General features: G+C 43.7%; 1 protein-coding gene across 2 annotated transcripts in view; it reads right to left on the bottom strand.

Moving 5' to 3' along the window:
• Positions 1-13,579, bottom strand: part of Rgs7bp (regulator of G protein signaling 7 binding protein) — a 104,452-nt gene extending 90,873 nt beyond the window's left edge. The window contains exons 1-2 of one of the 2 annotated variants that reach the window (XM_057789586.1): positions 12,808-13,579; positions 11,759-11,925 (exon numbers count right to left, since the gene is read on the bottom strand). In XM_057789586.1, the coding sequence (XP_057645569.1) occupies positions 11,759-11,925; positions 12,808-12,972 (332 nt within the window). In that variant the 5' untranslated portion in view covers positions 12,973-13,579. The remainder of the gene's footprint in view (positions 1-11,758; positions 11,926-12,807) is intronic. The other variant, XM_057789585.1, reaches the window with a different exon arrangement.
• Between the last annotated feature and the right edge of the window lie 632 nt (positions 13,580-14,211).

Below are 14,211 nucleotides of genomic sequence, written 5' to 3'. Positions count from 1 at the left end.
GTTCTTTCTGCCACCCCACAGGGCACCCACATGGCTTCCCAGGGCCCCACACAGCTTCCTGTGGCTTCTGCAGTTCTGCTGCTTGCCCCCAGCACTGCATGTGTGCGCCTCCCACGTGGCCACTATAGACCATTTTCTTTCAAACCACCACAGTAAGAAAACATTATTTCACCTGAACTCATTAAACCAGAAAGCAATGTGTGAAAAGGATGTAGGACATGTAGTAGAACCCCTGAGAGAGAAACAAGAGCTTTACATCTCTAAACATATTCAAATTCCTGTTACTGACCACGTGAGATGGTCTATGCAAGTAGTCTCTGCTGCCTGGTAGGTTGAGAATTGTTTAAGCCCAGAAGCTTCAGGCCACCCTTTGCAAAATAATGAGATTCCCATCTCAAAAAATTAAGTAAATAAAAATAAAGTCCCCTGAGTTCAAGACCGGATAATGTCTCCTGAGGTTTCCCTGGCATAATGCCCAAGGACACACAAAGAAAAGAGAAAGGACATTTCCATTTGCCTCTCTAAGCATCATTTCCTTTCCTTAGCCAGACCTCACTGATCCAAACTGACAGCTGCTTCCCTTAAGACTTGACTGTGACCCCTGGACACGCCAGTGCAGCACCAATCCAAGCATTTCGGAGGGATTTGTTTATAAGTCAGTTTGGATAGCACTGGGCATCCATCCTCAAAGAGGAGCTATGTTTCATTCACCTTTATGCTTCTGGAGCCTAGGACACCATCTGGCCATAATGGAGGAAATGTGCAGGAAGGAGAAGGGCACGCTGAGCACTTTTCTTCACACTTCACAAGCACCTTTCCACTAGTTTTGCTAGATTTTCTCCCCCTAGAGCTGGGGAGATGGTTCCAGCGCTTCTCATATGTGTGAAGTCCTGAATGAAGATTCCAGAACCCATGTAAAGTCAAACTATCTAGTGATAGTTTTTGCCTGGTATCCAGTGTTGCTATGGAAAGATGGGTGACAGAAACAGAAGAATGCCCAGGAGCTCATGACCAGCCAGCCTAGTGTATGCAATTCTTGTCTCAAACAAGAGGGAAGGTGATGGCCCAGCATGAGGTGGTTCTTTAACCTTCACATGTGCATTCACATGTGCAACAAAATATGTACACATCTGATCTCACATGTGCACAGACACCCATATTACAGACACACACAGACACAGATACACACACACACACAGAGAGAGAGAGAGAGAGAGAGAGAGAGAGAGAGAGAGAGATCCTGCCCTTGAGTTCAGGGGAGAATCCCTTTGGCTGATAAATCAGGAATTTTTATTCTTCCCGGACATACATCACAAAGAGAAGTGCATACATGGGACTTGGAATCATGGAACCCCCTTGCTATGATCCTGGCCAATGAGGTACTCGTGTAAGTTGCTGTTTGGGTATTCTGAGAAAGTCTTTTATGCAGGGACACATGTAACTGACTAACATCTTCATTTTCTACCTAACTTTCCAAGGACACAGTTACAATTTCTGGAGCTACAACGGCAATGGAAGGAAAGGCCTGAAGGACTAAGGCGCCGTGTGGGTTCACGTCACTTAACAGCTGAAGCCAATTCTGAACTGATAATACAGTCCTTTCTCCCTTCTTTCTTTTTCAGACATGCCAAGGCTCATTCATTCCTAAAACAGTTATGCTTTCTTTTTCCCTCTGTCTTGAAATGCGTTTTGCCCAGATTATCACAAGATTGGTTCCTTCCGAAAGTCAGCTATTAAGACAGAATATCACATCGGAAGGGACTCTTTGACCATACTGCCTGGAAGTAGCTCAGTGCCCTTCATCTGCACAACTTTAATGTTGCACTCTTGTTTGGATTTTGCCACTGCATTTATCACAATTTGAAATGTTCTTTCTAATTTGTATTTCTTGGTCACCCTTGTCACACAGTGTGACTGCTAGACCCTTATCTGTTGGTTTGTCATAGTTGCTGGAAGAATGTGTGACTTCTAGGGATGCTGACTTCTGGGTTGGACAGGAATGATTTCCCAAGGACAATATTACCATGCCCATCATATCATAATTTAGGGAATTATTGGGTAAACATGATGATGACTTAATTCTACAATGTTGTTTACTGCACTTTGATTTTAATGTGCTTTAATGAACTCATTATATCTTGACCTTAGTTCACCTGGTTTCTTGTGTTGTGTGGTTCCTGCCACCTTTCATTCATGAGTTCACAGTAGTTTAACTGTTGAATAAATCTCCATTTACTGAAGGCAATTTAAAATACTTTTGTTTGTTTGCTTTTGTTTCTGAGGCCCATTCAACGTCAGGTAAAGATTTAAGAACTAACTTCTCGAGTGCCAATCTTGATTTTCCTTCCCAGCCTTATCTCATTTCACATTCCGTCTTGTGAAAATTATCCTCAGGACATTTCAAAGGCACTTGGCCTAACTTCTTGCCCTCCAAAGTGTTTTCTGAACTTCATGTCTTTTATGTTACTAAAAGGCAGAAACACATTCTTAATTTGGGGGGATGAATTGAGGGGAGCCTCATGCTTCTGCTCTGGTTTTCAATGTAAGTAGTCTGACAGGCCAAAGTGAGACCAGAATTGCAGTCGGTGTTCAGAAATACTTTCCCTTTTGGCTGAATACAGCGAGCATGCGTGAGGAGTAATGGGATATGGTTCTCCTGTCCTATGTACTTATAGAACAAAAAGTGTTTAGGAGGAGTAGAAGACTAGGCAAAGAACTAAGTAAGGTAGCCGGGTGGTGGTGGCGCACGCCTTTAATCCCAGCACTTGGGAGGCAGAGGCAGGCGGATCTCTGTGAGTTCGAGACCAGCCTAGTCTACAAGAGCTAGTTCCTGGACAGGCTCCAAAACCACAGAGAAACCCTGTCTCGAAAAACTAAAAAAAAAAAAAGAAAAGAAAAAAAAAAAGAAATAAGTAAGGTATGTATGTTCCAAACATTATTAGTTAATTTCAAAGCTCCATCTGTCCATTTTTCCTAGTAATAATATTTTATTTAATAAAAATAGTAAGAAAAGAATACATTGTCTAGTCAGAGAGTGTGCAGGGACTATGTAACTATTAGATGTAGTTCTAGACGGAGCTCTGGTTGGAACTCCTCAAAGACCCTGACCCTCTTCTTTTCTTCCTGGGGTCCCAGGCTGCAACTCCTCTCATAGTCTTGAAATCATGAAATGAGGTTGCAGACAAATGCCATGAACTAGAAATAAAGTAGAATCATGGTTTCATGAGCCTTTCTACCTGATTCTGAATTGCCCATTCTAAGGTTTTTCTGTGAGAGGATGAGCCTCTGGTGTCTTTGAAGTTTTTTTTTTCTATTTTAATGTAGGCAAATAAAATCCCTTCTGATGCTCTTGTAGGAAGATTTAAAAAAATAAAAATCCAGTGCCTCTGCTGCGTTCCAGGCCCACTGAATCAGAAATTCTAGGCACGAAAGCCATGGGCGACAAATGTTTGGAGCCACATCTGTGATTTCCCCGGGTGGCTTAAGCTGAGAACTATCGTGTTAGGCCAGCAGGTCTCTGTGTAGTATGTTCCAGAGTCTCGGGGGAATGCCGTGATACTTGTTAACAGTCTGGACTTTCGGGCCTCATGCCCAGAATTCTTAGATTTTCAGACCTGAAGGCAGGTGATTTCCGTGCGGATGGTCCAGGGATCACATCAGAGAAATACTGCTTTAGGCAACAGGGAATCTCTGGAAGTCTTAAAGCACAGAGGTAGCAAGATCAGAAGAATGTTTAAGGGGAATTAGTCTGGAGCCAGGGACTAAACTGAAGACAAGAGGTGAGGGACTGAAGGCAGGCAGCTCAGCTGGGAGACAGAAAGAAAGAGATGTGCTGGGTAAATACGTCTCTGAGCTCAGCATGGTTACAGATTTGTTGAAAACAGGAAGCTCAACACACACTGAAAACAATAAAATACTATGGGAGGTTGTCGGTGAGGGTAACATCATAATGATTGAACAACTTACTAGGCTGCAGCTCCTTCTAGTCTGTGATCTTAATGTCCATTCATAGCTTAATATGTGTCTGTGGCTGAGAATGTGGGCTTTTGGTTGATCTGATTGGATCTATGGTCTTCCATCATTCAGAACCATCTGTTTGTAAAACAATTTAAAGGCTTGGATGCTTTATCCAACAAGATCTGATCTCATAAATAAATTTGCTCTGTATGTGTTTAAATCTGTATATAACTCTTTATAAACAACTACATTTTTCATGAGGTTTAATATGCATGCATGTATGTATGTATGTATGTATTATGTATGTATGTATGTATATATGTATGTATTGTGGATGTTGGGGAGATGAATATGTCAGTAAAAATGATGACCCAAGTTCAAACCCCAGAACTCATAATAAAGAGCTGTACAGAGTGGTACAACATTATAATCACAATGCTGGGGAAGTATTTGCTAGGGTGGGGATCCTGGGTCTTGCTGGCCAGGCAGTCCTGCCAAATCAGCCAACTCCAAGCTTAGTGAGAAACTTTGTCTTTCTAAAAGTAAGGTGGAGAGCAATTGAGGCAGACATCCGATATCAACCCCTCATCTGGACATATGTGCACATACACACTCTTCTCTTCCAAAGTAGAGAAATGAATAAATAACCAGGGAAACCAGTTGCCACTACGGCCACGCCATGTCCTGGCATCTCCCTAGCTTGTAGCACAGCCACGCTTTCAGGACTAAAGGTTTAGAGCACAATTCTAAAAAGTCAGCTCAGTTCCTGGTTATTATTCACTACTCAAGGTGAAGCCACAAGCCAAGTTTTGTGCAATGACCTAAATTAAATGGTACCTTAACCAGAACTCTAAAACACACATTGACCACTGACTTGCTGTGGTAATGAAGGAGTAAGCCCCAGGAATACTTCCTTGTCGTGTTCCTCAAATCAGTATATTAGTTAAAAAATTATGACACAGAAAAAAAGTAAGTCAACTCTGGCCAAAGTGCTGCACAATGATTAATCTCTCCACACTTACTAAAGTCAAGATAAAAATTCAATGTAAACTTAATGAAACTATAAGACACAGCACCACTGAACTTGCCACTCAGGATACAAACATGAAAGAAGCGTGACCTTGTTCTTCAGCACTTCATTATTTAAATGATGAAGCCACGGTAGATCTTCTAAAGTTCATTTTAGATTCAATTTTCTCTCGAATGGGAGCATTTATTAAGAAAACCCTAAGAAGGTGAAAGCCATTTGATTTGTTAAAAAAAAAAGTAAGAAGGGGAAACTTCACAGGCAATAGGAGATCACTTTTTGGGAGTCCATATCACGTTGGGTTTAGTTGCTGATAATGGTCACTTATAAGCAGGACGCGGTGGTGCAGGACTGTAATTCTGGAACTTGGGAGGCTGAGGCAGGAAGATAGAAAGTTTGAAGGCAGCCTGAGACTTGTAGAGCAGCCATAGTAACAAACAAACCAACTAAGCAAGCGCTCTTTTCATGCTGCTGTCAGTACCTTGTCACTTGCTGGGGATGATGCTTATGGCTGTTACGTAGAATATTAGCACCATTAAGGGACCACTGCTTGCTCATCCTCCCATGCAAACCGGGGAGGGAGAGTGAGTGATGCCTCACATACCATTTGGTGGTCTCTTTCCTACTCTCTTGTGTTTGGCTTCTTAGTTTAGCTTCATGTACCAACAGTTAAATCAAGTAGAACAAGGTGCTAGCCATATTGGGGACTTAGAACATATCCATTTCATTCTTTCGTCCCAAATTCCACCCCTAAGAGAAACTACAATTGTGCAAATATAAAACATTTGGTCTTGGGCTGTTGTTTTATGAAAGGGGAGGGCATGTAGAAAGTTCTGGACAAAACTCTACCTTCACTGTTCTCCTCCCATTCAGACAAAGCAAGGTCAAGAATGTTTGTGGTGTGTTGAATTATGTCATCTCCAACTTGAGTGCTTCAGAATGTGACCTGTCTGCAGAAATCACATCCTGCAGGTATGAGTTCAACTAGAGTAAGATCACACTGGACTCCTAGTTAGGGTGGACTCCTAATTAATAAGTTGGGTATCCTTGCAAAATGGGGACGTTTAGATACAGACATACTCACAGAGAAATGTCAAGTGAAGGTGAAGGCAGAGATGCTTTAACAAGCCAAAGAGCGTCAAAGACTGCTAGCAAACCCCTAGAAGCCAAGAGGGAGGTGGGGGATAGTTGCTCATAGTCAACTTTGCTCAGCTATTTGGCTTGGCCTTCTCAGCTCCATAGGTCTGAGTCAACATATTTCTGCTGTTTGAGCCGCCTAACCTATGACATTTTTAGATTACAACTCTTGGCATTGGATTCAGAATTGTGATTCCTTCATCATCTGACTGAATAACATATCTGTAACTTGTCTTTCACTATTAGGCCAGTGAGAGTGAAGTTCTTTTTAAGAAAAACACTCATATATAGGAAGGTAAGATGAAGGTCAAACTGATGTCCCGGTGTGCCTGCTAACCACAGGTCTTTTTTGCTAACATTGAGGCTGCCACTGCCCAGCCAGTACATCCTCCATCATGAGACTCAAAGAAAGCTGTGGGAACTGCATCCATGGTCACCTAGCTCCTCATCAGCCTTCCACCCCACATAACTGCTGCTGTCTCAGCCAGAGTGTCCAAAGGGACACTATGAATCAGCCACTGTTCTCATCCTTCTCCCTCACACACTTCAACTTCTGAACACACAGAACAAAGGAATGGAACAGAATCAGCTAGAAGTGGGATCGGGAAATACAGAATTAAAAATAAATCAGAATAGAAAACAAACAAAACTAAAACATACTGAGGGGGAGAGGAAAGAGAAACACTGGACTAGCTAGTTGGGAAAACATTGCTGGAGGAAAAACCCCAGACCCTGCCGTTTTGGCTCCCTATGATACTAGCACATTGTAGCAGAAGGCCATCAGAGAATTAGCATGGTTTTGTGACTGGAGTTATGTTCAGATTCCCCAACATTATTTTTAGGTTTTCAGCACTGAACCCTCTGTGTGGTGCTTATGATGTTCATAGTTCAGTTCCACAAACAAACACCTTGTGATTCTACACTAATACAGAGTGCTTCAATAATGAAGACAGGGGCTGAGAAGTCAATCAATTCATCCCTGTCACTTAGGTGTACAGTGATTTCAGCAGAAATGTCCAATGTCATGAAGACCATAATGAACCAAGTTAAAGATTCTGTAAGCATTCAATGACTTGTGAATGATCTAGGCTGACGTACATAAAGAAAATAATTCTGACTTTCAACCCTTCACATCTCCATATCATTTGCAAAGTATTCAAGAATAGGACATTAGATAGCTCTCTAGGGGCATTTTCAATATAGAAAATACCTCAGAAGATAATGTAAGAAAGAAAGGCAAATAAAATTTATTCCAGCTAAAGCATTTATTTGAAAAATATTTGATGGATTAATATAAAAATTTAAACGAGTCTTTCTTGGCAATCTGAATTTTCAGTGTTTTCATGGTTATAAAAATACTGACCTGAATGTAATGACAGCCCTCACTATGTGACAGTTTCTTCACAATGCCATGAGATTTGGTTCTATTACATGTTGGCTTTATTTGTCTTAAGAACCTGAGGCAGAGGGTGACAATCCTTCTGCCCAGGGTCACACTACTTGTGGATAGAGGTGCTGACAGTCTGGCCACACTGTAAAGCAGTCTGTTCACTGACCTCCATGTGTGTCTTTAGTAAGTGTGGATGAAGGCAGGACTTCAGCCAGGTCTAATTTACTTTGGAGTCAGTACTCTTTCTAATCTTGCCGCTCACAATATCCTCTTTACAGCTGTTTACAGGATCTAGCCCGCTCCCTTCTTCACTTTGACTCTCCAAGAGCCACTAAGATAAGGTATAGGTGTGAGGAGGTCTCAGTCCAACAGAGACACCCTAGAAGCAGTGCTGGGGATATGATCCCCACTATATGTGCTCGAGTCACAGAACAGCCCTGGAGCTTTCTGGAGGATGTTGGCTCCCTGGGTACCCCCTTTTTGTCTTTCCAAGAAAAGGTTGTTATTGTTGTTGGTTTCAGCACTCGAACAGAAGAAAGAGACTGGGTTTTAGCCCCAGAGTAGCCTCTGATGGGGACATGCCACCATACAGGCTGGACACATGATTCTTTCTGTCTACCGAGTCCACACACTCCTCTCAACCGCCTGGGATCAAGCATGAAAACAAACTGTTCGATAAAGAACCGAGTGAGGTTCAGAGCATGAATTCCACAAAAGTCTCAGAAGATATTACAAAATCTGCCCCACTCTCAAATCTCCATATGCACTGTGGCAAGTTGCATCCAACGTCCCTTTACTCTACCTAAATATAAACTGCCCAAGAGCACCAAGAACTCTTTCAAGGTGTCTCAGAAGTCATTCTGGAAAGGAATCCCAATGAGACAGAGTCTAGATTGTTGCCTTCCACACCAAACAGGCCATAGCAATGCTATTTTGACCTGCCTAATAAATCAGCTTTCTATGCTTTGTGTATAAAGAAGTTTGTGAACTATTTTTAATATTGATCTTTAAGCATTCCACCCACCACCACCCCAGGTGTACCATCTAGAGAAGGATCTAAATTGTAAAGAATTAGTAGTTTGACAGCCCTGTCAGAGAAGGCTTTGCAGTCACCCATCTAAGGTCAATTCTGAAGAATCTTGTACTTTGAAAGCAAAGGACTTGCTGAACCAGCCGCTGACCCAAACACAGCATGAGATAATGTGGATCATGTTGGTAAATGACTTTGCTACCCAGAGCCCCAGAGCTAGTCAGCAAGAACACTGTCATCCCCAGAACGCTTCAGTTACTCAGAGATGAGAGTCATAACGTGATTGTGGCGTCATTTGCAATTACTTTTGTCGTTTTGCCTTCCAATCTTGCTTCACTTTAATTTTCCCTGTCTCCTTTTAATTGTGCCTCCTTCCTTCCTCCTCCCAAATTGGGCTCATGGACTAGGAAGGGGGTGGTCTGTGTTCTAAGAGTTCAGTTATTCTCCGAAGTCCTGCCTTAACTGTCTGTATTCCTACCAATAACAACACGTTAGCATTGTGAGGATGGTTATTGCACAGGCATTTTGACAAAGGCAAAGAGCAAGTTTTGTTTTTCTTTGTTTCCTACAGTGTATGCCGCTTTATCATAAACTATATGAGTAGAAAAGAATGATGTCAACAAATAAATCCAGTGTTAATCATACTGATGGTGGCGGCACATTGAAAGAAAACTTATTGAGGTATCCTCAAATTAACTTATTTTTAGTGGGAAGTTCAGTGAGCTCTTTAGTAAAGACACAAAGTTCTGCAAGTGCCACCACTGTCCAACCCTAAAATAATTCGATTATACTAAATAATAATTCTATTATCCTCAAAAGAGGCACTCTCTATTCCCACCCGTCTCAGGTAACCACTAATTTAATTTCTGTCCCTATAGATTTGGGGTTTTTCCCTGAGGATAAGACACCTAACATAAATAAAATCATACAATGTGAAATATTTTATGACTTCTTTTATTTGGATTATTCTTTTTTAAAATTCACCCATATTTTAGCAATAATAAGAAATTCTCTTATATAACACTTTACTCGGAGAAAAGAGTAGGGCTTCAGAGGAAAGGAAATGTGGAGGTCAATCGACTCTGTGGCACATTTTAGCCGAGTCTTTGAAGACCTACCCAGTATCTCTCAGTTGCAGACCAGGAATAGCAATCCTCTCAGACGACAGGTCCTAGACACTCAATAACCTCGGTCTTTCTACCTTGCCCAGCAATCTGTGTACTACTCACCCCCACTTTAGAGTGTGCAGTGACTCGTACAGCCTTCCTACCAGTCTTCACCTCGAGCTTGGCATGAGAGCCACATAATCAAGCAGTCTCAGAAACAGAATTCCACCAAAGGGAATCACATCCTTCGTTAGGAGAGCCCAGACGGTAAGTAACTAAAGGGGTTTCCTCCAATTTTAGCTCTGTCACTTCTTATAAAGAATGTTAAATTGCGTTTAATTGCTTTTTTTAAAGGGGAATGTGTCAAATTCTATGCTAGGCTACTGTGGAATTTTATGTTTATAGAGGTCTAAGAACACCCTTGTTCCCCACCAATTCTTATAAACCCGCCTCCATTAGCACCATCTCCAGATTAACAGATAAGCAAGCAGCAAAGGGTTGTCAGGCTCAAAGGAAATCCAAGACACGACGCATCCTCAATTCTCACCATTTCTCCAGTGTGTTCAGACTCTTACCTAAGTGATTCGGAGAGCAAACTCAGTTCACAAGTACAGCAAACTCAACTGACGAGCTCCTGCCCATTTCCCAGCTGCCCTCTCTGATTGGAATATGTTCTCATTCTGAGTTCCAATTAGAAGGGACTCTGGATATGACCTTATCTTAAATTTATGGAGATGTTCACTTTCAGTGATGAGCATCAAGCTCCTGTCCAGACCTGCTCTCCTTCCCAGTCAGTGTTCTCTACTTCTCAATTGATCATCACTCTACTTCACTCTCCCCACACTGTTTCTTGGTGTTTGTTAAAGCGATATCCTGAAATACCTACTTCCCCATTACTTCCCAGGTTTACTGTCCGTTAAATACAGTTCAATAGAAAAAGATAAAGTTTCTCCACATTACTCCTAAATAAAATAAATTTACATGGTATTTTGTGTATCCTTCTCTTCAAGTAAATGAGGAAACTTATCTTTTCTATGAACTAAAATTCCTATTGTCAAACATACATGAGTTGTTTTAAGATGTAACATGATTTTCTCAACTTGATATGCCCGTAATGTTATTGCATATTGTCGGCACTGAAGATGGAAAGAGAGACATTAATTCTGTTGCCTAAGAGATCATCAGGTGAGCAGACGCATCTACACTTGTATTATGATAAAGCCACGCTCAGAAAATAAAACCTGCATGAAGGCTAGAATAGGACAGAATCAAGCACTTACAACGTCTCTGCAAGAATTCCCACAATGCCTCTGGGTGTACCTAGTTTGACAACAACAACAGTTGGCAAATCGTTGGTTCTTTCCCGAAACTGAGGTCCAGATGGAGTAGATGGGACCCCAGAAAAGGAGTTTTTATTTACTCTATTAGCATCTTCCATGGATTTGAGAATTCATAAATATGATAAAAAACAAATAAAAATGGGGGCTGGGATAAATCTAGCTAATGTTAGGCAGATTTGTCAATATCCCCAATGTGCAGAAACAAAACAAAGCAAAAACAGCAGCAGCAACAACAAAACAACCTTCACTTGGGTCAAAACTTCCTTTCACATCTAGTTAAAAAATGCAATTTTTACCCAAGATTTTATTTTACCCATTTCAAGCAGCACCATAGGAATGTATCACCTGACATACATAGCTTACTAAATCTAAGATTTAGCAAAGATTTTCTCTCCCCAGCGTAGGCCTTTTGTCTAGCAGAAGATTGCAAAAACTCATCTTCAAACAGAATAATGTAACTTTAAGGGGCACACATTCGCCTCACCAAAACTCTAAGCTCCCAATTCCAGTTAAGTAACTGAAAGTTAACTTTTTAAAAGTCAGTTCGTGACCAAATCTGACATGTGCATGCATTTGTGTTTGTCTGTCTGTCTTTCTGTCTATCATCCTAATAACACAGCTTTCTTATTAAGAACTCATTCATCCCGGGATGCTCGGCTAAAATCAGATTTGCTTTGTAGAGATCATTCTGAAGTTCCAGTCACCACAGAATCCTGCCAGTGTCCATGCATCTTGTACACGAATTATCAGATAAAATCAAGAGTCTCCTACCCTGAGATGGCAGCCAGCTTTTGGTGTGCCTGACGGGCCATTTCACAGCCTTTGGTTCTTGTCTTGTGCATTTCCGCCCGTAGTGAGGGGCAACTGACTGAGACGTCCCCGATGGAAATGACCAACTCTCGGTACAGGGCCACTTGTGTGTTGAACTCTTGGACAAGCTGGAAAACAAGCCAATTTCTTTCACTAAACATTCACTTATCATCAGACCTTAACTATTTTCGTGTACATAAACGGAGATTTCACTGACCTCTGTCTGTAACTAAGGAACCCGTTTAAAGCTTACGGCACAAAAGTGGAAAGTCTCTTTATCCAAAACCAATGTTTGTTTTCCCTCAGCAAGCTAGCTAGCCATCGAAGCTCCATTTGCGGTCCCAAATACCCCCACTTATAGACTCGGTTTCTGAAGAGCAAGAACATCTTTGGAAAGCTATCAAGCCACTCCCAGGCCGCTGGAGAAGGATGCTGGGGGCTCTGAAATAGATACTCTCTCTGCTAGTGCTAGGACATTGATTTGAAGTGGCACAGGAGGAAAAAAAATAGGACACAACAAGCAAATCTTCCACCTCCAGCCGGGCCACTGAAGCTTCTGGCTTGGACCCTGACAGAAACACTGGCCATGTCCTGTCCTCTGAGCTGGGACCTTTCATCACCTCTGCAGCGCTCCTGCGCTCTGTTTGGGTTTGTTTGTTACTGTGTCAGCACACAGCCGCACCCCCACCCTCTTTCTCTGGCGAGCCAGCCTGTTCACCCCCTTTCGCGTCTACCATTCTTCCAAGGATAGAGGTATCACCTTTAGCCTCTGACTCCCAGGATCCAGACCCATGACTTTTGTCTTGCCAGGGCCGTTTCGACCTGGGTGTCACCCCGCATCTGGGGGAGTGCAGATTTAAAAATAGTACATCATGCACGTGATCGGCATGGAGAGGCTGAGGGTGGGGAGTGGCTGGCACTCAAGCAAAGGATTAAGATACACGACTCCCACAACCCCCCCCCCTTTTTTTAAAAAAAAAAAAAAGGAAAAAGGCGCAGTTTTCACCCACCATCTTGCAGTCGTCCAGGGCTCGTTGGGTTTTTTGGGCGCTTTCGGAGCCGCTGCCCCTGCGCTCCCAATCCCCGCTCTGCAGCGGAGGCTTGCTGATCTGGAAGATCGAGGAGCGGGTGGACCGACTGGGGCGCTTTTTGCGCCCATTCGGTGCAGAACTCATGCATACACATCCACTAAGCCGAAGCCGCTGGTGCAGTGCGCCCCGGCGCGGGCGGCCCGGTGGTTGCCCCCTGCACGCCGCCGCGGAGCAGCCGGAGCCCGGACCTGAGGCGCGCGCGACTCACAAGGTTGCGGCTGGCTGCGCGGGTGGGTAACCTTCAGCCTGAAGGAGAGCCGGGGAAGCGCTGCCTGTGCGGTGCAGCATCGCTTCCACTAGCAGCGACGAAGAGGCGCGATCAAGTTCTGCTCAGCAGCGTTGCCGGCCCTGTCCCGGGAGCTGGACGCTGCTGGCGCGGACTTGCACCGCCTTCCTCTCGGCATGGATTGACAGACTGAGCAAGGAGGAACGCGCCGCCGGGCGGTTCCGAGTTTCCATTCAGATGGGGGAAGCGGCGTTCAAAAGCCTGCGCTGCAAGGTGGGGGGCGGGAAGGGGTGTCGCTCTTGCTTCGGTGTCTTCCCGCAGCGGTGCGCCGCTCGCCTCTCCCCTCCCTCCACAGTCGCCAGGCCTGGAAGGGGCGAACTGATCCGCAGCAGGCAACTGGCGCTAATCGGTCGCCTTGATCCCTCGTCTCTGCTGGCTGGTCTGTGTGAGGATCCCAGATGAATCCGTGGCGGGACTGGCAGACGCACCGAGTTGGTCCGGCTGACGTTGGTCGTGGCCCCGCACATTGATAGGACAGGAATACTAATGTGATCCGTCCATACAATCTCCTTCCCTTCCACAGTTTATGCACTTATCCAATCAAATTCCCGGGAACATCAATTGCAATATTACTTCATCTGCTCTATTATTAGAAAAGAAAAGTGTCATCAGAGTAGAGAACATTGCCACATGCTGGGATCTAAACATGGATTTCAAATAAACCATTTGGGGCTTAAGGCCATAGTCATCTGAGAGGAGACTTTTTAGGGGCCATAGGAGGGAGCGAGGTATTTTGTTTCGAAAGGAAGCTCTCTTGCTAGCGCCCAAGGACAGCCTTGTTTCCCTGGGTTGCTTCTGTTTGGTCTTTGTTCCCGGGAGGGGCAATGAGGTAAAGGCACAGCGGCATCCACTCAAGTTGGTGCTCATCCGCACCCCACTTCAAGTGGTGGTGTTGCAAACGCAAACCTGCGAGAGTTTGCCAGCAGAGATTTGAAGAAGTAAGAGACCCCTTTCCCCCCAAAATCTCCCCAACGCACAAAATGACCCTTTCTCCTTATGGGAGGTCAGCATCAAAACCAACGGAAAGAAAAGATTAT

This window comes from Chionomys nivalis, chromosome 15 (genome assembly GCF_950005125.1).
Source record: "Chionomys nivalis chromosome 15, mChiNiv1.1, whole genome shotgun sequence".
NCBI lineage: Eukaryota > Metazoa > Chordata > Mammalia > Rodentia > Cricetidae > Chionomys > Chionomys nivalis.
The sequence above is the reverse complement of the archived record's forward strand: the minus strand, read 5'-3'. Positions and strand labels throughout refer to the sequence as shown.